This window comes from Aspergillus nomiae, assembly GCF_001204775.2.
Source record: "Aspergillus nomiae NRRL 13137 chromosome Unknown contig00314, whole genome shotgun sequence".
NCBI lineage: Eukaryota > Fungi > Ascomycota > Eurotiomycetes > Eurotiales > Aspergillaceae > Aspergillus > Aspergillus nomiae.
The window spans coordinates 15,922-38,726 of record NW_015378369.1 but is presented as its reverse complement, the minus strand read 5'-3'; the positions used below and the strand labels follow the sequence as shown (position 1 = coordinate 38,726).

Below are 22,805 nucleotides of genomic sequence, written 5' to 3'. Positions count from 1 at the left end.
TAGGCCTAGTCGTGTTTCCCCACGGGCACTGATAGATATTGATTCGCTACGGAGTAGTTTATCCAACTGTAAACTGGTGGGGCATCTGCTTATTAGGTGCTTGTCCTGCCCATGCGTATGGATACTTTGCTGTGGTTGCGATACTGCGTCTCATCTTCTGCCCTGGGCTATGGAACGAGTGGCAAGCAGAGCTTAATCAACCTGGTGGTGACACCTAGACGCGGATGATGCGCAGACCTGCTCTTCCCTAGCAGCAGCGCTTTGCGGTGTGGCTATTGCTTCAAGTAGATATGTAGGCGAGTCATTCGTGCGGTAGTACTCTACATGGTGTATCAGTCACAGGGTCGATTGGCAGAGATGTCTCGTCTAAGTGCCATCCTGCCGGAGCTTTTGCGTTGAATAAGCCGTGATCGATCTGATGAGAGATATAAAAGCATCTGCTCTAGTCCTTGTATCTCAACCCAGTGCTCAGTTTTTACTATATCATGTAATGATTATTTATTTCTGTCTCTTCTACTTGCTCCAGTCAACATAGCCTCTTTTACAGACAAAGCACGACAAGCTTTTAGTGAGAGACCTTCTATAAGCATTATTGATTTCGCTAACTTCATATTCCGAAGCTTCAATCCCCACTGGGCCTTGTCCATTCACGCCCTTCGCCGAATCAAGTCGTAACGTGTCTTCACCATGACCCCATTTTATACTTATGCCATTACACAGTGAGCTTGGTAGGCTAGTGGATATTGGGTTTTTATAATTTCATTCCTCTCGTAATAACCATTATGTCATGACAAAGGTACAACCTCCGGCCACACCTTAGAATAATCCACCAACGGCTTAATCACACCCTCATAAACAGCCTCTTTGAATCTCACATCAGTAAAGCTTGGCTTGGGCCCAAAGGAACAATCTAGGCATCGCCTGACCACATCGTCAATATCTGCTCCACACTCCCCGAGGACATTTTTTGCCCATCGACGTGCGGTGCTGATATCCGTTTGGTCGTTTGGCATGTTGTCCGGCCCATAGTAGTATTTGCGAAAGCTGCAAGATTCGATGTTCTGTCCAAAGACAAGCTCAAGGATTATCACTCCAACAGTAAAGAGACAGGACCGCGTCTCTTCTGGGAAGGAATGACCGGCAAGGGTGGTAGTGTCCTTCGCTGACCCACGCACATCTGTTATCTCTGAGAAAAAGGTTTCAGAGACATAAGGATAATTGTTACAGAGACGTCCGGAGTCTATAATGAAAGAGAAGTCACGTTTGGACCACCTCCTGGACAGCCACGGAGACGTATGTACCTGTAGCAGCGCTGAGGCGATGTGAGAGGCCATGGCGAATCGGTCTTGTCTGGGAATGACAATCTCGGCCCTGTGATGGGCGTTTAGAAGCTCAGGAAGAGGAAAAAGCTTTGCTGTATCTAATGCTACAGCTGCTGGACCAACGAACGACTTAGAAAGTTTTAAATGGAGATCTGACTCGTCCTCAATGATGCCGATTTTGAATGTTTGATCGGCCTGCAAAAATGAGCAGATATCTTGGATCAGCGGGGGCGGGGAGAAAAGAGAGTGCCCCGGCTGGATTTCATCTTTGTTGATCCGTATTACAGGGACCGAAGGGGCAAAGGCAACGTTCTTTCTCCTGGCTTGTGACAGGATGTTGCTTCCGGAAGAGGATGGCTCCAGAGGTGTCTTCTTGAGCATCCTAACTAACTTGCTGAGCTTGGGCGTGTGTTTCACTGCTGTTTCCTCGAACTTCTCCTGCACAGCCGTAAAACAGGTAGCTTGATGAACGTAGCTGATTGGCGCTGATGAGGCTTCTGAAGAGACAGTTGAAGATGGCTGTATCACCACTTCCTGCTTTTTGGGCGGATCTTGTGGCGGACCCTGCTCGCCCCCAATAACGAAAAGTATGCTCAGACTTATCTCTTTGGTTGTGACACATATGCTGAGGTGGGCCTGGTGAGGCTGGCATTTCTGGCTCTGGCACTTCCAACGCTGGCTGAGGATATTATGCACGGAACAAGCGTGTCGACGGACCTTGTCGAAGAGAGTAACTGGTGCTGACGATGTTCGTTTGTCTGTAATGTGAATAATTCGTTCGCTGTAGCCGAGAATCTCTTGCAGTTCCCGATTGTGACCCGCGAGCTTCCGGACCTTTTTGTATTTCCCTTTAGAGAAGCTGATCCTTATGCGTTTCAACTGCCACTCCCACGATGTCTGCTGCGCTGGGCCAATACTTGGTAACTATAACATCACGTGTTAGTAGGGACGGCAATTCTCAAACGGTAGGCACATAAGACGTACACGATCGCCATCAATCTGCAAGAGGTGTTTCAAGTCTTTCACTACTTTTTCCATCCTTTCGACAATCCGGAAGAACCTGTCGCACTCGCCAGCTAGGCGCCGCTCCAAGGGGTCGTCTAGGGTGCCATCACTCCACCGGGTGTCCGTTGAGTCCCTTATCAAAGCAGCAAGGGCGTCGTTATCTGCGATGATCGGGTCGAGCAAACGGGTCATATTCTCTTGGTATTCCATCATCTGATGATTGATGCTGTCGACAAACTCAATGAAATGCGTGCGAAAGCTCCACCACTCCTCTAACGGCTCCATGCCTTCACGGTAATAGTCAAGGCAGCTCAAAATAATTGGAAATGCTCCTAGCACAAGGCCAGCAATCTCAATGCCGGTCGCCATTTTGAGTAGCTAGATACAGTCGGAAGCGCGTGCTTTCATGCGATGGATCGGATGGCTCGCCTGAGAGTCAAATAGAAAGAAACCATAGCCAGCAGTGCCAGACACTGGGAAGGCTCAGGACCCCGACTTTCTCGCATTTGAGGGTCGGACTCGAGCTGAGGTGCACGGCTCGCTTATCGAATGATATAATTGGCGGTGTGATATGCAAGTTCCCCGCGACTGGTGATCCTGATCGGGTGATAACACGTCTTCTTGCCTCTATCAAGACAATGTCAGGGCTCTTCTGTTATATATCCAGGAAGAGACAGACCTACCAAATTGCCAGTGGCCATCAGCATCCACGATGGAAAACTCAACCCTATCTCAGATCGCCCTTACCTGCAAAGAAGACATCGCTGGTCTTCTTGCTACGACAGGGATGGAAGACAGCTCACGTGCAACAGACCTTCTGCGCGAGCAAGATGTTATACAGATACAGGAGCGATATGATCAGTGGGCCGGTAATCTCGGCGCTCTTCAGCCTTCCAGCTCTGCATTGTCCCTCGACCACCGCCTTCGGGACAGCTCGCAGGTGCGAAACTTGGTTCTCTCGACGCTTCAGGACCTCCATGTCTCTATACAAACCGGTAGATGGACTCCTTAGTGCTAGTAACACCAGGCTTATACTGTTCACAGCCACTGATATCGCAGCCGGAAGACGCCCAAATCGAGCTACTAGTTCGCTAGACATCGACTCTGACATTGACCTTTCTGAGTATCAGGTCTCATCGAGCGATTCTGAAACTTCATCCGCCTCTAGTTCAGGAAACGAGCGAATCGCAGTGGGGCCGACTTCAGAACTGCAAGAGCTCATATCAGCAATCAAAGGAGGACTTGATAGCTTGTTCAGAATCTCCATCTTTATCCGAAAGTTTGCAGCACAGGACCGACGTCAACGAGCATCACGAGCAAAGCCCTTCGACAATCGTGCAGATATTATGTATATCAAAGACCGTTATCCTGCTTTGGCGGAGAAGAACGAAGGCCTTGCAATTCGGTTGGGTGAAGCTAACTCTAGACGGCGGCAATATTTCAAATATCGTAGGGACCACAATGACCGATTGTTGACTATTCGAGAATGTCAGGATACCTCAGAAGTAGATCGCCTGATAATAAGGCGAGCTGATGGCGGCAATCAGACGACTGCGGAGGCGAAATCGGTGGTGACAGGACGAACAGCGCCCAGTTTATTCGCTGACACTGAAGCAACGGCCTTTGTGAAAGGTGACGTGCCAGAATCCCAAGTGGCGGAGCTTCTCGACGTTCCTGCAGCCATGTCTGTGGTCTCATTTGCAACGTCCATTGCAGAGGCTTCAGAGGATGAACTGCCATTCCCTCCACCTCCGCCCGAGGCCGACGGCCGGTCTTCCTTCATGTGTCCTTACTGCCTCACTGTTGTTCAAATGAAGGAAAAGGACACAAAACATCAATGGAGGTTTGTCGGGATTTCCACGAATTCTTAAGGAAGATGCTGACTGCTGTTTTAGAAAGCACGTGCTTCAGGACCTGGAGCCTTACATCTGCACGTTTCCCACCTGCGGCCTAGAAACTTATCAGTCGCAACACGCCTGGTTTGAACATGAGCTCATCGCTCACCGCAATCGATGGCTCTGTGCTCAATGCTCCAAATGCTTTTCATCCTCACAACACCTGGAAAAACACATCAGGGGGTCACATCAGGAACACATACCAGACCGACAGGTACCGATGATCGTGTCACAGTCCAAACAACAGATTGATTCGATTTCACCGACAGAATGTCCATTTTGTGACGACCCGTGGGCGGAAGGCGATGAAAGTGGCAGTACAGTCTCCGAGGAAGTGCTCGTGGTTGACCTGGACAGTTTTCGGCGACATGTGGGCCATCATCTACAACAAGTAGCGCTCTTTTCTCTCCCGAGATTAACCCAGGATCAAGATGCAGGCTCAGAGGATGTCGGCGTCCTTCCAGACCGAGATAATATGTCGCAAGGCTACCGATGGTTGAGAGAAGATTGTGGTCGTGGCTGGAACATTATTTCACGCAAGCGGTCCACTTTTATTGCCTTCGCTTACTTTCTAGCCCTTTATCAGAATCCGACTAGATGCCCGGGCAATACGTTGCTCAATTGGAACCCCGACGATCTCCTTGATTCACAGAAGAGAGAGGGCGCCGATTGGTATGCCGTGTTTAACCCGGAAGTGCAACGAGTACTTGACATTGAGCTTGTCCACCATCTCGTTCACGACAGCGTTGTCTGCTGTGTGAACTTCAGCCGTGATGGCAAGTACCTCGCAACTGGCTGCGACCGTTCCGCTCAAATTTTCGACGTCACCACTGGTCAGAACGTTGTAACCCTGCAGGATGAAACCCTCGACAAGGCCGGCGATCTCTATATCCGCAGCGTTTGCTTCAGTCCCGACGGCAAGTATCTGGCTACTGGCGCCGAGGATAAGCAAATTCGGGTTAAGTTCCCCATTAACCTATTATCTGATTCCGTCATATGGCACATTTAGACTAATTTGGCATGAGACATAGGTTTGGGATATCAGTTCCCGAAGTATCAAGCACACCTTCACTCATGAGGAGGCTATCTACTCCCTGGACTTCGCAGGTAACGGTCGGTACCTTGCCTCCGGTAGTGGAGACAAAACTGTGCGCCTCTGGGATGTTCGGGAGGGTAAGCTTGTCTACACTCTCAGTATCGAAGATGGCATCACCTCTGTGGCTATTTCGCCGGACGGTCTCTACATCGCTGCGAGCTCTTTGGGCAAGAGTATTCGAATTTGGGATACTACCACTGGTTACCTCGTCGAGCTTCTCCAAAACCCCGATGGCCACAAAGACAGCGTGTACTCCGTCGCTTTTGCACCTAACGGAAATAACCTCGTTAGTGGTAGTTTTGATAAGACCATCAAGCTCTGGGAGCTCGACTTATCCCGCGCCTACGCCGGTAGCAGCAAGGGCGGCAAGTGTGTGCAGACTTTTGAAGGCCACAAGGTAGGAGACAACGCCCCAAAGCGGCCCACAGCGCCCGCAACGGAGTAAACAGACCGCTAACTATATGGGATCAGGACTTCGTGCTTAGTGCTTGCCTGACGCCCGATGGCCACTGGGTCATGAGCGGTTCCAAGGATTATAGCGTCCAGTTCTGGGACCCGATCACCGGTAATGCGCAGATGATGCTTCAAGGACACAGGAACTCTGGTTCGTATGTCAGATTATATTTTATCCAGGAAGCGTTCCTTCTAACTTAGCCAAATTAGTTGTCTCAGTTGCACCCAGCCCCACTGGCAGCCTGTTCGCCACCGGCAGTGGTGACATGTGTGCAAGAATCTGGAGGTACATTTTGTCCTATCATTCCGAATCCGCGCTTCTCCTACACTACCTCCTTAACTTAAATCTGGATGATCCAGCTAACTGTATATCCTCCTCGCAGATATTCCGCGTACACTATATAGTGACTATTGAATTTGGGAAAGCTCCGGCATCAGGGTGATCTCGACTGTGATTTTCTCTTACTTCTGTTTCGCTCCGCAAAGTCAATACTGAACATCTATTCCATCGTCACTATCTCCTTACAGAGACTATACTAGTGCTGATGTTCAACCTGTGAAGGAGAATGAGAAATACCAGGTGGATGTGGAAGTGTGGCCGACTAATACTGTGCTCGAGCCCAATGAGACTCTGGTTCTAGAGATTGCAGGCCATGACACCCAGGGTGTCGGCAAGTTCTCCCACGAGCATCCAGATGATTGGGATCCAGCATTCTTTGGCGGCCTCAACCATATCGAGGTGGGCCAGAAGTCTGGCTATCTCTTGCTCCCTCTCATACCGCCTCAGGAAGCTCTTAATTGATCACCTACCTACAGAGAGTGAAGATATACACAGAGGATGGTACATTATGCTGTACTCAGCTAATTCATCCAATGTAGACAGACGCCAGTTTATATCGAGAACACAATGAAGCTATCCTGTCTACCTAGGGCAGAAGTTTTATCTTCGGTTTCAGCACATCCATGTGTATCTATTCGTTTCGCTGGGACTATTTACTGGTATCGAGCGGAAGCACAAGTTACGCCTCAATGCGAATTATACAAAGCAGTACTTTTTAGAATGATAAATGTGGCTGTATGCATCTCCAAGGACTCCGGTGTTTCAAAATTGAACCTAGGTATACGACGATAATGTTTTGTGCGCATGCATGTGGCACCAATCTTGGCCAATAGTTAAACGCGAATAGGCTTTGTGTCCCTTGATGCTGCAGCTATTTATAGGAATTAGGGTTGACTTATAAACCCATCCCAACGGTGCCATGAAGTGTGGCTAGCATTTACCTTCAATCGGCTTGTAGGCTGCTCCTGCCCATACTCTACATTCCGCTTGGATGTGCTTTGTGTAGATAGGTCTTCTTTTCGCACAGAAGATGGTTAAGAGCAAAGTTGAATTCCCGTCGAGAGCTTATCTCTCCATATGTTAAAGTTCGTAAAGACAGCCCTACAGGTAATCAGTAGCTGCCAGTACAAGCATCGCGTGCACTTATGCCGCGATCAGACCTGGTTCTGACGTAAGAAATGGGGCTGCCTTAGAACTTATCCTGAAACGGAAAGGGTTTCAATGGAAATGTCTTTTGCTTCTGGTGATGGGTGCGCAACTACTGTATCTTATCACACCATATTAGGAATATGAACCAGTGAAAGCTACGGCATAACCGCCGCTATCCGACACCCCTGTCTATACACCCTAATAAGACAGCCTGGTGGCACTGCCACACCCAATTTGCAATATAATGTCAACGCTCCTAGTCTCTTTTTAATTTATCTTGTATAAAACAAGGGGTTAGCGCTAGGCTGAGCCACGTATGTGTGGCTAGGCTATTGTATATCCCTTTTGCGCCTTAGGTAGATAGGTAAAATGCCCCAGTCTTTACTTGAGTTTTATTAGGGTATATAGAGAGTATGGCCTTTCTGTATAATATTTTATAAGTATTAAGTCTTAAAGAATTTGCAGTTTTCTAGATATTAATAGGTATAATTATTATTATATCTTCTCTGTATTTACGACTTTAAGTAATCTTTCTTCTTTATCTTAAAATACGCTTTCTAGTCCTTTAGGTAAAGAATATTCAGGTCTCTGAAAGAGGCCTGGAAGGGCCGCTAAAAGCGGCGAGACGCCTACAACTGGCTTTGGGTAAGCACGGTCATACTAATGCTGTTGTATGTTTTGATTTTTTCTGTATTGTACATATAGCTGGTATTGATAAACGTCTAAGCAGCGCAGTAGTTACGCATCTGCCTGCCAATTAACGCCCTTTCTAACCCAAATAGTTGACTTTCAGATTCATCCGGCTTAACCACGTTACTGTTTTATATCAGAAGCGCCTCAGACCTTTCCTTCATGTTGCAGCTGTAGAGGCTTTATTTAATGTTGGCAGGGATTGTCGCTGGCGGCCCCAATTGGCTCGGCGTATAGCATGACCTAGGGAGTTGCATAGGCTAGGTAGATTAGATAGTGATCATCAATTCAAGTAAATCTGATCATGGGCCTAAAATCGACCTACTAAAATTTAATGTCCTTTAGACTAACTCGGTGGAATGGTTATATAAGTACAGTATCCCTAGTCCAACCATGGCCATCAGATTTACATCCTTGAACATGGACTATAATGTATCAACATCAGAGTTGTCCGCTTCTATCTTAGCCCTAGAATGAGGCGAATTCGTTAAACTAGATACTTAACAAAGCTTCAGACACAAGTAGCTTCTCTATAACCGAATCTCCAGGAAAGCCTCTCAATTCCCCCATTCGGACCCCCAGGAGAAATTGTTTAGGGCGCAACTTTTGAAAGTGACGGGACAGAAAGTGAGTAATAGCATCTGGCTCATGATTTCCCGTGTATTTTGGAATATATTCTGTGGAGGGACAAGTAGCGAGGTTGGATGTGAACTTTGCAGGTTCGCTGAAAAGCACGACAATTCTCTTGTCTTGTGGGAACCAGGAAGATCGTAGCATTGCTTCAAATCTGGATTTGCAAGGGACCAATGAAGTCTCTAGAGACTCATTTTTAAAGACCTCGTGGTAGCCGGCAGGATTGACGAGCAAAAAAATGGTTTACTTGGGGGGAAAATAGCATAATATCTGTGAGGCTGTGCTTCTGATCCACACCGCCTGGTTCAGCCTTGTCCAGGGACTATAGGAATATCATTTCCCTGTCGAGCAGTTAATTTCCTTCTGTCATCTTCCTTTCTCTCTCTGTCTTCTCCCCGCCCCCTTTTTATTTCCTTTTTCTCTTCTTTTCTCTTGTTTTTTCTGGAGGCTGAAGACTCTCCTTTGGCAGAGCCCAGTGACCCTGGTACCGCAAATATAATCCGGCCCAAGCACAAAGTAATTTACAATGATCGTGTTAGTCAAGCAAAAACCTTGACGAAACGCAAAGGAAATTACCAACATCTGAACCAATACTGGAAAAGAAAGACGGGCGTCAAGGAATCCAGGGCCGCTATCCCCGGCGCCAATTTATTCGTACATCACTGTCCGGGAACGATAAGGCAGCTAAATGGAGGGGAATATAGCAGACTCGTATCTATTCGTAGGAGAAAAAAGAGGACAAATTAGTCGTGATAAATAGTAAAAGTTTAGAGGTATAAGCTCCTCGCAAGCACGCCTATTATCGAGTATTCTTGGAAGCTGATTGCCGCGGCATTTCCTAAATGGCACATCAACAGAGGAATACTATAGTTCTGAAATCAATAATATAGGCGAACCTGAAGGCGGCGGTAGGTGGTCGGAACCCCACACTTATATCCATACTGAGTACTGACTACACTTAAGCCACATACCAGAAAGTTAATAGTTGGGTAGATGACCACCAGCGAATCCCTCCTGTGGTATGTTTTTGGGATTTTTTTGTGATTGATCTTCTTGAGAAAGAAACCCTTTGTTTGGTAACTAGCTTTTTTAACCTCTGCCTAAATGTCTTGCCACGGTGTCATGAGGAAATCACTCAGGCGCTGGCCTCATAAATGCAGACAATGGTTAATATCTCACATCCAGCGTTATTTACTTATACAGCATAAATCCCGACGTTTACAACAAACTACATATAAGAACACTTTTCGTGCCGATCAACTGCACCCGCTGTTCACTCTGGTCTCCCAACAACTCTTCAAGTCACCCTAAAATAAAAGGTAAAGTCATAGAACCTAGTTCCCTGCCAGTTCTTGAACTGACCGAAAGGTCCATGGTCTGTGTGAGCCTGCTCCGAAAGCTTCTTCTTGTCAACTTTGCCAGTCCACCTCCATGACTGACCTTTGGCTCTGAATTTCTTTGATAAATCATCAACTTGCCCGAAGGAAACCAGTGGGTCCAAAGATAGTTGTTTGAAAACTGCCTGCTTGGCTTTCTGATAAGCATCGTTATCCACTGCGACCCAATTTCCTTTCACTTTGCCGCTGTAGAAGCCTTTGACGGCTTTCGTCGACCGTGTTCGAATCTTTACCTGGCGGCTGCTAAGTTTCTCGCCGCTCATATCTAGAGAGTCATCCCAGGGTTCGCTCTGGGAAATGTAGCCCTCGTCCTGGCAGGTGCAACTGATTGGATCCCAGGCTTCGCAGCCCGGGTCTGTCCAGTCACACTGTCCTTTCTCAGAAACTAAGAACATGTTATAATATCATCTGTTTATTGAAGTCTATGGAATTACCTTCATCATTCTCATTATCATCGCCTTGGAACATCGGCAATGCAACAACTAGGCCGACAAAGAGAACAAGCAAGGTAAGAAATGTAGTCTTCATCCTTTCAACCGTGCACGCTAGAAAAATGATGGAGGAAGAGCGTTAGTTGTGTGGTCTGTACGCAACTGGTAGCAGTGTCTATTAGGATAGATACATCATCCCTTTTATATACCTTAGGGTATTCCGCCTCGGCAATTCTACGATATGATCAAGGAAGTCTAGACAACACCTAGACATGAGAACCACCCAGGGTTGGGATGACCTAGACCATCATGAAACTCTTAGCTCATTTATCATAATAGTAAACCAGAACTAATTCCAAGGTAATGTCACAAAGAAGGGAGAGTTTGGTGCAAGTCACATACCAGTTCACGGTACGAGACACACACGTATACTTGGCGGTTTTTGTTGGGCAGATATGCAATTCAACTAGCCCCTTGGCAATGTCATAAGACAAACTATGACGATCCAAGAATACCGTTGGAAAGTACTCTAGAACATCGTTCACGCCAGCGATTCTTTACTGCCAAGGGACTTAGATGGCCGTACAGGCTGGTAAGCGTCCATATTAACTTTATTTGTGGACGTCAAGAAGGCTTAAAGGCCCAGAACTATACCAGCGGGAGATCGGAAACGATCACAGCCACCCAAACTCAGTTCTAAGGCTAGACCTTACAGGGGCTATACTAATCCTCGTTGATCAAATCCACAGCCGTAAGATTTTAGGAAGATTTACTTAATCTGTCTCGGCGTTTTTGAACCATGGTTGTAGACCCGTGGTCCGTGAGAACTGCATATCATGAGACCCTACCGTACTTTCATAACTGCTACAGCCCATAGTTGTATTCGCAAGTAACTCACAATGTACCATATTCTTCTATAAGGTTTAATGATTAAACATTAGTTCATGTTATCGTAAGATCATGGTTAAGGCTGTTTTCGGGTCGGGTTGCGGAAGTAGCGCCCACTTTTAGTTTCAGAAGTAGACTCAAACCTGAGAGGCTCGACCAGGTGCTGCGCGGGGTCATGTGATAGACAGATCTAGACCTCATAGATTCGGTGAAAACTTCTCGCATCCGTGAGTCATTTGGTTCCTTCGAACTCGTTGATCTTTGTTGAGACGTCCTCGTCCTTGGCTTGCAATCGCATGTTCCACGGGGCACTGGCTGTAGAAATGCCGCACGAGTGAGAGGTTGCGAACTGTTTCCAAAATTTCTTGAGAAGGCCTCTTAAGACACACCACTAATGGGAAAGGTCAGGTGTAGAGATAAGTGCACCAGCTTGTTTGACTGCCTTAAAATTCTGATGAAGTCAGTACTCGCTTCACATTTGACGGCCATTTCTGGTGTTCGCCTAGGAGTACTTCTCAACTATGTCCGCATCAATAATGGGCGATTGGTTGGAGCGAGGTTGGCCGAGGAATAAAAGACTAGAATATGAAACATACTGGCCGAGTGCTCAGGATAGACTCACTTGACTATCAAAGCCTCTATAGAATCTGAAGCCTGCGCAGGTAAGGACACCACTTGAAAGGCGACTCCCTTCTGAGCTGCATCAGATGTATTGGTTAAATAATCTTCTTATAGAAAGACCTATTGTGCAATCTTCTTAGAGGCTGGTCAATATTGACATTTTCTAAGGTATGCGGTAACAAAAGCCCACCATAACGTTAGAGAAAAAATTATAGGGATTATTAAGAGGGACAGGAATGATTTCATCGTTGAACCCAAGAATATCATTGACGCTTGGTGCTGATCTGTAATCTTTGGTCCACTCCCAGGGGTAGACATCAAACCCAAGGATCCAGAAAAGGGAAGAAAGGGCGTGTGTGCGGTGGTGCAGCAATTTTGGAAATACTTTTAATATTACACACGCTGTGGAGTTAGTGTTGCGTGTCGAGGCAATCTTCACGCACTATTTAATGCAACCAAATGTAACCCCGCCTGATCCCTGCAACGATATGTAATCAAAATTCGATTGACAATTGAATAAATGCGACCCAACCTGATTGCCAAAGCTTCCAAGTCCTCAGTCAAACAAAATAACATGTAACCATAGGATCCATTGCTGTTGAACCATACCGGCCCACTCCTGCCAATATTATGATAAACAATCATAAACCGGCGGATCTGTCGAAGATCCTGTTCAAAATATTAGTATTCTGGATTCAACCGGGCGGGCTTTTTATGTTGGAAATATCCTAATCGAAGAAGAATGTATTATCGCCAGACTGGCATTTAGCTAGGTTAAGTTAGGTTAATAGGATTAATTATACCTATCCGCTAGGTTATAATTAGGTTAATAGAATTTCTATATTTAATTGTAGTTAGTCTTCTTCAGGGCCCAAGCCCAACCCCTAGGCCCACGATGGGCCGCCAATGGGCCTCCCCCCAAAGCCCATTTTTGCATAAATATTGGTCTTGGCTGTCATAAAGGCGCTTAATAAGCAGGGTAAATCACGTCTTTTAACATAAAGCCCTATGTTTGCACTGTCTGGGGCCCAAAGCCCAACCCACCGTGGGCCTGGGCCGGGATGGGCCGTGAAGAAGCCTAGGACTGTAATACTAGCACACAGCTCGCGCAATGCAAGGGCCATCCACATAACAACTCGTCCAAATGAAGAACAGAACCTAGGAATGAAGAGCTCTCTGGTTAAAAGTAAATATGGATTTTGATATTTTCGTTCTCTCAAGTTCTGACAAACTATATGCACATTTTAATATTACAAATGGGCTAAAACCATTATTTAGATCTAATCTATGATATATGAACAAGACTAGTATCATTCATACTAAAGATCTCCAACTATAGCATTGATATTATGACACTTGGCAACAGTTGTGTATATCCAGACCCAAAAACTATACCTTCATCCACAGCTTGCCTTTGGCCAAATGCATCCTGGCTATAATGTAGAAGATGGTCCCCATTGCCAACATTATCCCCGTGAAAACCTGTAGTTTCCAGTAACTCCCTCCTGCAGCCGAGATGAGAGCGCCTCCAATAGGGCTCCCTGTCAATGCTGCTACGGACATGCAAGCATACATCGTACCCGACCGGGTTCCAATCTCCCGTATATCGGAAATTTGTGCCACCAGAGCCGGGCTAATCGCTGTGTAGGTGCCAGAGCTTAGACCGAAGAGAGCAGCAAATGCAATTGCCGTCGCTTGATCTTGTCCAGGAAGCCACAGAGCCAGAACGAATATACTCGACAAACATGCCGCACAAAGAGAGACATTATAGTTGCCTAGCCTATCCGCTGCATATCCAGGAAGAATACGGCCGATCCCACTATCATTGCCTGGTTAACCAGGTTCTTTTCCATGAGGCTGATGGAAATGCTGTGTGGTATGTACTTACCTCGCCGCATTGAAAATCGGTACTAAATACCCGGCAAGTTCAACTGACATTCCCCTATATTTGCCGTAGGTCACCATGAATGTGATCGGGATGAACATCCCCATCGAATAGAAGAAACTGGCAAGGGCCGTTAAAAGAAATGGAAGGTCCTTGAAAGGCCGGATAAATGCCATGATACCGATGGTTTTTGGTTGCGAAGGTAGCCTTGGCCTCACGGTGAGATTTGTCACGATCAATAGCGCCAACATTAGAAATGCACATGTTCGCATAGTCCACCCGAAACCTATCTGAGGCATCAAGCGATCTACTAGGATAGGTAGAATCACTCCACCGAGGCTCGACCCGCTGGCAACTATACCCATGACCAGGGCACGCTTCTTCATGAACCATGTTGTGACACAGCTGAAGCAAGGATACATGACCATGCCCGCGCCAATGGGACTGCAAATAGCTTGGGCAAGGATAAACTGGTAGTACTGGGACGAGATGGAAGTCATCATGAGACCGAACACATGCAGGAAGGCCCCTATCAAGAGCAGGTAACGCGGCCCAAAATTGTCATACAGCCTTCCAACCACGGGTCCCTACAGTTCGGAGTGTTAGTGTCATTTGAGAAGTCTAACGATTCGGTATTTGATCTTATCAGTTAGCCTCTCACTCACAGTAATAAAGATCATGAACATTGATGTTGCTGGGATCCACGACACTATACTTGGGGATTTTGACTGTAACTGATGAGTCTGATAATAGGCTTGAAACACGCCGACACCTGTGTGATGAAGGGTTAATTTTCTCTCTCTCCCCGGGTCTTACTTGGGGTTCATACAATTCGTCCAGCCAAAACTAATAAAAAGGCCAAAGAAGGCCCCCAAGGCCACTAGCCAAGCCCGCAAGCCCCCATCAGGAAATTCCTCAGGTCCGTTTATTTTAGCACATTCAAAAGTCGGTCGTTTCTCTTCCGCATTCTGACTTGCTCCGGTTGAGTGATGTGTGTCGTCCATCCTCGTAGTTGGCAAACACTAAGAGAGGAAATAGACAAAGTAACTGTTTTAAAGTGAGCTCGGGAGTAGCGCCGGAAATTCACCAAAATGAAAATAGTGTACAATGGAAATTGAAGCTTGTAAGACGACCTGTTTATTGAAGCTTTGCAAGTCTAGCAATCAAGGAAGGACTGTGTCAAATTGGCACTTATATATACACAGAGGAACAAAACAGTCTACGACGCATCCATCTAACTTGGTGTGCCAAAGCCCATTCCATTGACTCATAAGTTAGCTGTTTATGCCTCTTTGCTAAACCGACTGGTAGGGCGTGAGGACGGGTGGAGCCCCGCGGAGCCCCGCGGAGGTCCGACTAGGCCAATCACGGCGCGAGACACCAGAAAGTCAGACCGTTGAGACTTCAAGCCAATCTTGTATCGTATCTCTGCTCAACAGAGCCTGGAATTGGACACTCGAAACTCCCTGAATGTAATGAAGCGTTCAACTACAGAAGCCGGGCCAGCTCCCAAGCGCAGTGCTTGGCAGCAGCCCGTGTCCTGTGAGTTCTGCCGTCTGAAAAAGATTCGATGCGACAAGAAAAGTCCGTGTTATAACTGTACTTCCAGAGGCTTTGCATGTGAATATGCTTCAGGTAGTATATTCTCTTCTCCAACTCTGTGTCTAATTTAAGTGATTTTGTCTGACGCAAGAGGATTAATGCCCTTCAAAAGTGATTAAACCTGTACAGTCCTCCTTAGATTCGAACAAGGACCCATCTAAGGAGCAACACCATACTCTGATCCTAGATGACAAGCTTGTATCACTGGAACGGTGCGAGACCCTAACGCTATATTATGCCATTACTAATATGATTGTCAAAGAAATGTTCGGGAAATCAACGACCGCCTTAAAAGAGTAGAAAGCGCTCTCCTTTCCACCTCCGGGCTAGGACAGCAGCTCCATAGAACACCCCAAGTTACTCCCCCATTGTGTAATCTAGCAGAAAGTCATCATGGAGCAGACAGTCCCAAGACATGGGACAATCTTGAGGCCATTGCTTCTAATCCACACTCTGCTACCGAGCCGAGCCTCCAACGACAACAACCAGCAGGGGGGGTGTCTATGAGCGATCCCAAATTTATTCGATTGAATGACAGCAAGGCTTCTGGAGAGGCATCATCCAAAATACTCCAGCATCACTACTTGCCGACTACCGATGTACCAAACAATATCAAGTGGAGAAACTTGCAAAGTCTTCTGCCTGATATTCATCTTGCTCGGCTACTCTTCGAACATTATGTTCAGACTGCGGACTGTCTGCACCGCGAGATTCATGTTCCTTCCACGCGCGCCCTCCTGGAGGCCACTTATAATAATGAACTATCGAGATCAATCATGGGGTCGGATGAAACAATTACCTTCTTCCTTTCCATCTTCGCATCCAGTGCATTTTATGTCTGCCATTCACACTCTCACTCAATATCTGACCAACTGAAGGATGCGTCGACGTGGCACAGTACATGGAAGGAGGCAGTCATATCTGCACTATTGCAGCCAGATGCAATAGGCACGTCGTCACTAGTATCTTTGCAGACAATATTGATCATGACATATTTAATATGGGACACGGAAGGGCAATCATCCATGTTCCATACCCTAAGAGTTATCGCACATACGAAGGCAATTCAAATGAAGATCCATCGCCTTGACGCGCATCATCCAACAGAAGATGGCGACGTCATTGTAACAGAACTCAAGCGCCGTCTCTGGTGGCATCTTGCGTCTACTGACTGGTTTGTTCGATCTTTTCATCTCAATTACGCGTGGGTCAATGCTAATGATGCGCTTCGAGGCTTGTTGCCAGCGTGCCGGGAAGCCAGGAGGGGATATATAGCACCAACCCAAAGCTCATGGCGGTCAAATATCCCCTCAACATAGACGATGCGGATATTCTGGCGGACGGACCATCCCCAAAATCACTACCCGAGGACCAGCCAACATCAATGTCATTCTTCATCCAACGTATTAAGCTTGCTGAGCTATGTCGAGATATGGTAGATTGTATGCAAAACGTCCACCAACGAACAGATATACCAGATCACGAGCAAGTCCGCCAGATTATCGGATGGTTTAACTCATTCGAGGAAAATCTGCCATGGTTCTTCCAGATGGATGAAGAAAACATAAATAAAACAGCAGTATTGGCTGCCCGCCGCCCCTATATTATCCGGCAAAGGCATGTGTTATTGTTTGGGCTATACTCACGACTTGGCCGTCTGCTAAGGCCATTCCTTATTCGAGGGGAGAGCCATCCCTCGTGCTCTGATTTGGTCAATCTTGGAATAAACTGTGCCGAGAAGTTATTGCATATTCGTCATATAGTCGATCCGGAAGATCTTTGCCCTTCCTTCCATTCATACAGTATAGACCAGCACTCGTTTGGTGCCCTGCTTCTCTTGACCATTGATATAATGCGCGATAACGATGGCCTTCGTGCACAGGACAGAAGGAAGAACTTGATTCGCGAATGCGAAATGCTGAGAGAAAAACAGAGATCCTTGGAAAAGCCTACGAACAGCATGATCCGAGCGCTCGACCAATTAATAGGTATCATTCAGAAGCCACGACTATCCTTCCCGCGAGAATTTGTGGATGTCAATCGTAACCATCCTGGTCCAACGTCGCCTTCAACGCCATATGATAGTGTCGGCCTTCCGACACAACCCTTCTCCTCTGAAGAGACCGAGATTCCAGGAAGCCAAACAGCGTGCACTGGGGAAGCAGTTGACCCAGGGGAACATTGCCACATGCCTTTTACCTCGCCAGATAGCTTTCTGTGTGCTCCTGGACATCCAGCCAACAGTCTTGCGGGTCAAGATATCACCGAGTTATGGGCAGAACTGCTGACTAACTTCCCTAGTCCGCCAGGGTTCACATGGGAAGAGGCATTTGACGGGAAGTGGTCGTGATGCTACCAGGACAGGGAATGGATGCTCTACTTAAGATAAAATAAGCAATGTTATATAGGGTGTCACATGAGGCTTGCTTGATAAAAGTCCAAGGAGGGTGTTGGGCTCTGGCTCTACCTTATGCTGCTACTGATTTGATAGTGGTTGGGGTGCTACTTGATGTAGTATATACCCGATAGGATAAGTATACATCTTTATCTAAGCCCTGTACCCCTGGTGACCTTTCCTTTGTCTCATTTTTGTGGCCACTGATGGAATCAATTATATTCTAGTATTAACACTTTCGGTAACATTGTTGTGGCTAATTTGACTACTTCCACCTGACGAGGAGATAGGGATATTCGCTTCGGATTTATATAACTTCTGTGACGTGCCTGCATACGACTGTGGGGTAGTTTGGAAACAGCTGGACTCGATCGCAGTGGCTGTATGTCCCAACGCCGCGAAGTCAAATAGGGCAGCTTCTGGAAAACTATGCATACTTTGAATGGCTATTGCTACCACTATGTTCGATCAACTCCGTACACCATATTGTTAAAAACTGTGATTGTGATCGATATTTTGCTCCTGGCTGACTGAGTAGTGGAATGCGCCTGGAACAGCTTCCCTGGTGTGCAACCGTATATATCAATGCTTTGTTTGTGCCGCGAAAGGAGGTGTTTGCAGTGAATGGGCATAAGGGCATTCATTCAGTGTGTACAGAGTATATTTCTATACAATCTTCAAACTTTAAGGACGTAACAAGAGGGCCAATGCCAATGATGCAGGTTTGCTGGGTCCCTGCGAAGTGTGTTCAGCATCGTATGATTTGAAGGTGTTTTTGCGCCTCTTCGTATTTGTTCTGGGTGCATTAATTGATACTATCTTTCTTATGCCGATTGACTCGCCCTGTTAGAAATTATCAGGGGAAAATAGCGCGAAAGGGTAAAAATAAGATCAAAAACATACAATAGCATTAGTATGACTGTGCTTATCTAAGGCTAGTTATAGGCGTCTCGCCGCTTTTAGTAGTCCTTCAGGGCTCTTTTTAAGGACCTAAATATTTTTTATCTAAAAGGCTCGGTTCAAATCGCCCCGCTTCCTAAAGCTTGGTACTGCGCGTCATTCGTTGCGCCTTAGTCCTTACTCTACGCCTTCTCCTACACGAATCTCGTTGGCCATCTGGCCACACTCTTCGGACTTCCAAGTTACTTCGACATTCATCATGGCACCTGTCACAAGATCGAGTGACTTTGATGCTCGATTCCTCGACCGCTTGGTAGGGACTAAGGTCACTACCTTTGACGACATCGACCCTCCACAGGAGCCATCGGCCGTGTCCACTGCCTCTATGGCTTCCCTGCCTGCGGATTCTCCCCTTGGAATTTCTCCTCCCGGGATCTCCCCCCTTGGCTCGCCGCTCCGGAGGATCTGCTGCACGTGGGTTATTACTGAAAAGCTCTCCGAGAGAGCAGTGTATCTCACAGAGGAAGACGTCGAGTGGGGCATTGGGACGCTTATGACAGTTGGTACATTCCTATGCCACCTAGAGGAGGATCCGGCGCAGTTAGCTTTATGCGAATCTATCATCAGATTCCTATCACTGGGACTGAGTGGGCAAATCCGGACACACGAGCCCAGCGGGCCGGTCAAGATCCTACTGGTCTAGATAAGACTTGTGGTGAACGAGAAGCGTTTAAGCTGTTGATGCGTCAAGGCTGCAACTCCGTTCCACGTTTCCTTGGCTACAACGAAAAGATACAAGCAGAGAATGATCTTATTCCTGGTGGCTATACTAAGTACCTCGTATGGGAAAAGGTTCCTGGGGAGTCCCTTACAGAGGAATTCTTTTGGAGCTTAGATCGCTCTACACGTGATGATATCCGCGCTAGGTTTCGCGTTGCTTACGAGTCAGTTTGTCTGCAGATTTTTAGGAGTCTAGGAAAGCAGATGGAATGGATGCTAACATACTTAATAGAGAGATTCTACGATGCCGTGTAGTGCCACAGATGTCCAGAATTTCTAAGATCATCTACGATCAGACTACAGGCAATGTGTGCGTCAAGGGATCTACAAATGCCGGCAAGATCATGCTGGGGAGATTTGCTAACAATTTCAGTCGCATTTCGGGTTTTCGAATGGGATGGCCAATCCGTTCCAAATTCCAATGGTCAGATACCCGGTACATGGCGTACGGACTCGCTAAGCGACCAGAAGAGGATTGGAACTGGCGTCAGCATCCGGAGAACTGGGAGTTATGAAATTTCGAAAAGATTTGGCAGTCAATCAGCTTGGAATCGATCAAGGAGTGTATGAAGTAGCCGCTGAGCAGTGACAGATTAGCTTGAAGGCTCAGACCCAGGCTATGCCAAGCAGGGAGAGACTGAAGAGAATGCAAAAATCAGCGTTAGACCGTCGTATCAACTAAGGTCGAATGTTGGATTCATGGCACGGAGGGGAAGTGGTGAATCAACTGAGGGGCTCAGAAGAATAATCCATATTCCAATACCACAAAGAAGATCCCTAACGGAAGTCGTTGTCTTTGAATAGGACTGTATTAGAGACAATGAGAAGGGCCGCATATGTTATTTTATCTACGCTGCGTCTTGACGCAGGCTAACATTAGCCTGACTCCAGCTCTAGAGCCGCAGTACCGTCTCCTTGTCCAGAGGCGCAACTTTGCCTATGCTTCCCGTAGCCTGATAGGCTCGGTCCGCTTCGATTGCTGGCAGCTTCTGTCGTATCTCGGCATCCTGATCCTGGCCCCCATTCTTACCATCTTTATGGTCGCCATTGCTATCATGTGTTTTAGGATCCTTGCCGAATAATTGCTTCTAAAAGTTCAGTAATGCGCGCGAAGGATGTTCCTTATGCATCTCCCTCTCTAGCCGAGTTACCTAATCTCCCAGCGAAACCACGGCAAATCCCTGCAGAATACCCGAGAGCGGCGCTATATCTACAATCTAGCGTACTACCTGATACTACGGTGTAGAAGCGTGCCGGTTCGCGATATAGCACGCCGGTGTGGATGATTTATGCGACGCGGCGCTGCTTAATCAAGTTAATTTATCCACCCGAGTTTTAGAAGGGCCGTCACGGTTCCTTTTATGTCCCGGCAGTAATATCTCTAAAATAGCTCTTGCAGTCTTGCTATAATGTCAACGGGTAGCGAATTAGTACCCTTATGTAGTAGGTCGGGCAGGTAGCCTACTGTACTAGAAGCCGAGAATATAAGGGGATACGCCTCTGTAAAGGTATTATCTACTTGCAGGGTAGAAGGCCTGTCAATCAGGTAGAAGAAAAGCACCAAGTCAGATTACTTCAGACACCGTTTCTTGAGGAGTTCAAAAACTACTCCTCGTAGCTCATATTTATATACAGTCTCTTCGTGAAACAGGAAGGAGGGGTAACCATGAGAAGGAGGAGAATCCTGCAAGGAATACGAACTTGTGTAATAGTCTTCAGCTGCGCCATCAAGGAAGAACGGTTGGTCGTCCAACAGGATCCTTAGGCCGCCACAGGGCCGGGGCATCAATATGGGAATAGCCTTAGGAATCTCATAACACTTACATACCAAACCCCCCATCACCCTTTCACAAAGACCCTTACAACTATCCAAATCGCTTAAATCCGCAGAGATTTTGAAGAAGATTCGATTTCCTAATTCGGAAGCTAACATATTATTAAACTAGATCGATTTTGCCCTTCTCATCGCCCTTTCCTTCCTGCATACACTGTACGCTTCCTCACAATCTCAAACCCAGAGGGATCTCGCTTGGTGGATCGAGACAATCGGGCCGACTGGCGGGTTGGCGTCTTGGTTGGCTTCTTGGTTGGTTTCTTGGTTGGTTTCTTGGTTGGTTTCTTGGTTGATTTCTTGGTGCAAGAGATATCAGTAACCTCCTTCGCAGCCACTACCTTGGGGTCTTAATTATAAAATTTAATAGAATAGACATGGAAGAAATCTTACAAGTATCATCGCCACTCTATCCATCTGATTACTTATTCATTTCTGCTCCGCCGGATACAGTTCATCCTGCAACTGTCCGGCGAGTCCTCCAGCCACCGATACGCCCGACGCCATAGCCATTGCGACGACCTTTACAGGAACAGCACAGTCACCCGCAGCAAAGACGCCCGGCACCGAGGTGCTATAGAAGGGCGCCGTAGTTTCGATATCCGCGGTAGGTGCCAGCTGGAGCCCGAGCTGCTCGGCGAAAGGAGCATTACTCTCAGTCTTGGGCTTGTGGGTCTAGTAACGATGAGAGATGGATTATGACACAACCATAGGACATGTACATACCAAAAAGCCCTCGGTAACCTGCGTGCCATCTTCAAACACGATTTGCACATCGGATGCCCCGGGTCCCTTAACCAGCTTGGAAATCTTTCTCCTGTCCACTTTAATCCCTGTCCCACTAGCCGATTCCTCCAGGGTATGAGCGAGCTCCTCAGCCCCATCAGTGTACACTGTCACTGTAGTAGAAAATCGCCTAGCCATGCGAGCAAAGTGCATAGCCGCCCTAGGCTCCGCAACATCGCCCACGGCCAGAAGGCCCGCCGAAGCACAGCCGCGCTCTTCGTAGCCGTGGCAGAAAAGACAGTGGAATCTGTCCCAAGGAGTCAGCCAAAGAAGCCATAACACAAACACACACACACAGTGGAATAAGTACTCACATGCCAGTCCCCCAACACTCTCTGTATCCGTCGATGTCTGGGAAAACATCACGGACGCCATTGGCTAGTACCAGCTTGCGGCCTGTCCAGACACCATCCCGAGCATCGAATGCCTTGAAGTAGCCTTCGGACGTCTTTTGGACGCGCTTAATCTCGAGATCCTCGAATCTGATAGTATCGTAGCGAGCCAGGATACGCTCACGAGCTTCCCGACGGAAGTCTGCAGGGGAGCTATGATCCCATGTAGCCACGTTATGCATGTGGTTCGACAAGGCGTTGCGATAGACACCCGAGTCGAAGACGACTGCGCGGTACAGTTGGCGGGCGAGGCCGGTTGCTACAGACAGGCCAGCTGGGCCGCCGCCGATGATCAGGACGTCGTAGAGAGTCAT

General features: G+C 47.2%; 7 protein-coding genes across 7 annotated transcripts; 3 read left to right on the top strand and 4 right to left on the bottom strand.

Annotated features, from left to right (window-relative positions):
- Nucleotides 1-785: 785 nt before the first annotated feature.
- ANOM_009260 (uncharacterized protein) lies at nucleotides 786-2,696 on the bottom strand (the record flags this gene model as incomplete). The annotated part of the gene is made up of 2 exons (XM_015554516.1): nucleotides 786-2,246; nucleotides 2,307-2,696. 2 exons carry the CDS (start codon nucleotides 2,694-2,696, stop codon nucleotides 786-788), a joined length of 1,851 nt encoding a protein of 616 aa, XP_015403726.1.
- A 343-nt stretch (nucleotides 2,697-3,039) lies between these two features.
- ANOM_009259 (uncharacterized protein) lies at nucleotides 3,040-6,573 on the top strand (the record flags this gene model as incomplete). Its single annotated transcript, XM_015554515.1, has 7 exons — nucleotides 3,040-3,322; nucleotides 3,372-4,170; nucleotides 4,223-5,180; nucleotides 5,254-5,715; nucleotides 5,790-5,922; nucleotides 5,982-6,057; nucleotides 6,300-6,573. The coding sequence occupies 7 exons, from the start codon at nucleotides 3,040-3,042 to the stop codon at nucleotides 6,571-6,573; spliced, it is 2,985 nt and encodes a 994-aa protein (XP_015403735.1).
- A 3,307-nt stretch (nucleotides 6,574-9,880) lies between these two features.
- On the bottom strand, nucleotides 9,881-10,508 carry ANOM_009258 (uncharacterized protein; the record flags this gene model as incomplete). The annotated part of the gene is made up of 2 exons (XM_015554514.1): nucleotides 9,881-10,365; nucleotides 10,415-10,508. 2 exons carry the CDS (start codon nucleotides 10,506-10,508, stop codon nucleotides 9,881-9,883), a joined length of 579 nt encoding a protein of 192 aa, XP_015403736.1.
- Nucleotides 10,509-13,309: 2,801 nt separating this feature from the next.
- Nucleotides 13,310-14,827, bottom strand: ANOM_009257 (MCT family MFS transporter; the record flags this gene model as incomplete). Its single annotated transcript, XM_015554513.1, has 4 exons — nucleotides 13,310-13,739; nucleotides 13,809-14,392; nucleotides 14,471-14,577; nucleotides 14,635-14,827. Coding segments are annotated over 4 exons (1,311 nt in total), but the record flags the coding sequence as incomplete, so codon positions are not given.
- A 453-nt stretch (nucleotides 14,828-15,280) lies between these two features.
- ANOM_009256 (fungal specific transcription factor domain-containing protein) lies at nucleotides 15,281-17,757 on the top strand (the record flags this gene model as incomplete). The annotated part of the gene is made up of 4 exons (XM_015554512.1): nucleotides 15,281-15,347; nucleotides 15,547-15,619; nucleotides 15,670-16,581; nucleotides 16,641-17,757. 4 exons carry the CDS (start codon nucleotides 15,281-15,283, stop codon nucleotides 17,755-17,757), a joined length of 2,169 nt encoding a protein of 722 aa, XP_015403734.1.
- Nucleotides 17,758-18,961: 1,204 nt separating this feature from the next.
- Nucleotides 18,962-19,997, top strand: ANOM_009255 (uncharacterized protein; the record flags this gene model as incomplete). Its single annotated transcript, XM_015554511.1, has 3 exons — nucleotides 18,962-19,261; nucleotides 19,330-19,646; nucleotides 19,715-19,997. The coding sequence occupies 3 exons, from the start codon at nucleotides 18,962-18,964 to the stop codon at nucleotides 19,995-19,997; spliced, it is 900 nt and encodes a 299-aa protein (XP_015403732.1).
- A 1,745-nt stretch (nucleotides 19,998-21,742) lies between these two features.
- Nucleotides 21,743-22,805, bottom strand: ANOM_009254 (NAD(P)/FAD-dependent oxidoreductase; the record flags this gene model as incomplete). The annotated part of the gene is made up of 3 exons (XM_015554510.1): nucleotides 21,743-21,988; nucleotides 22,040-22,346; nucleotides 22,414-22,805. 3 exons carry the CDS (start codon nucleotides 22,803-22,805, stop codon nucleotides 21,743-21,745), a joined length of 945 nt encoding a protein of 314 aa, XP_015403733.1.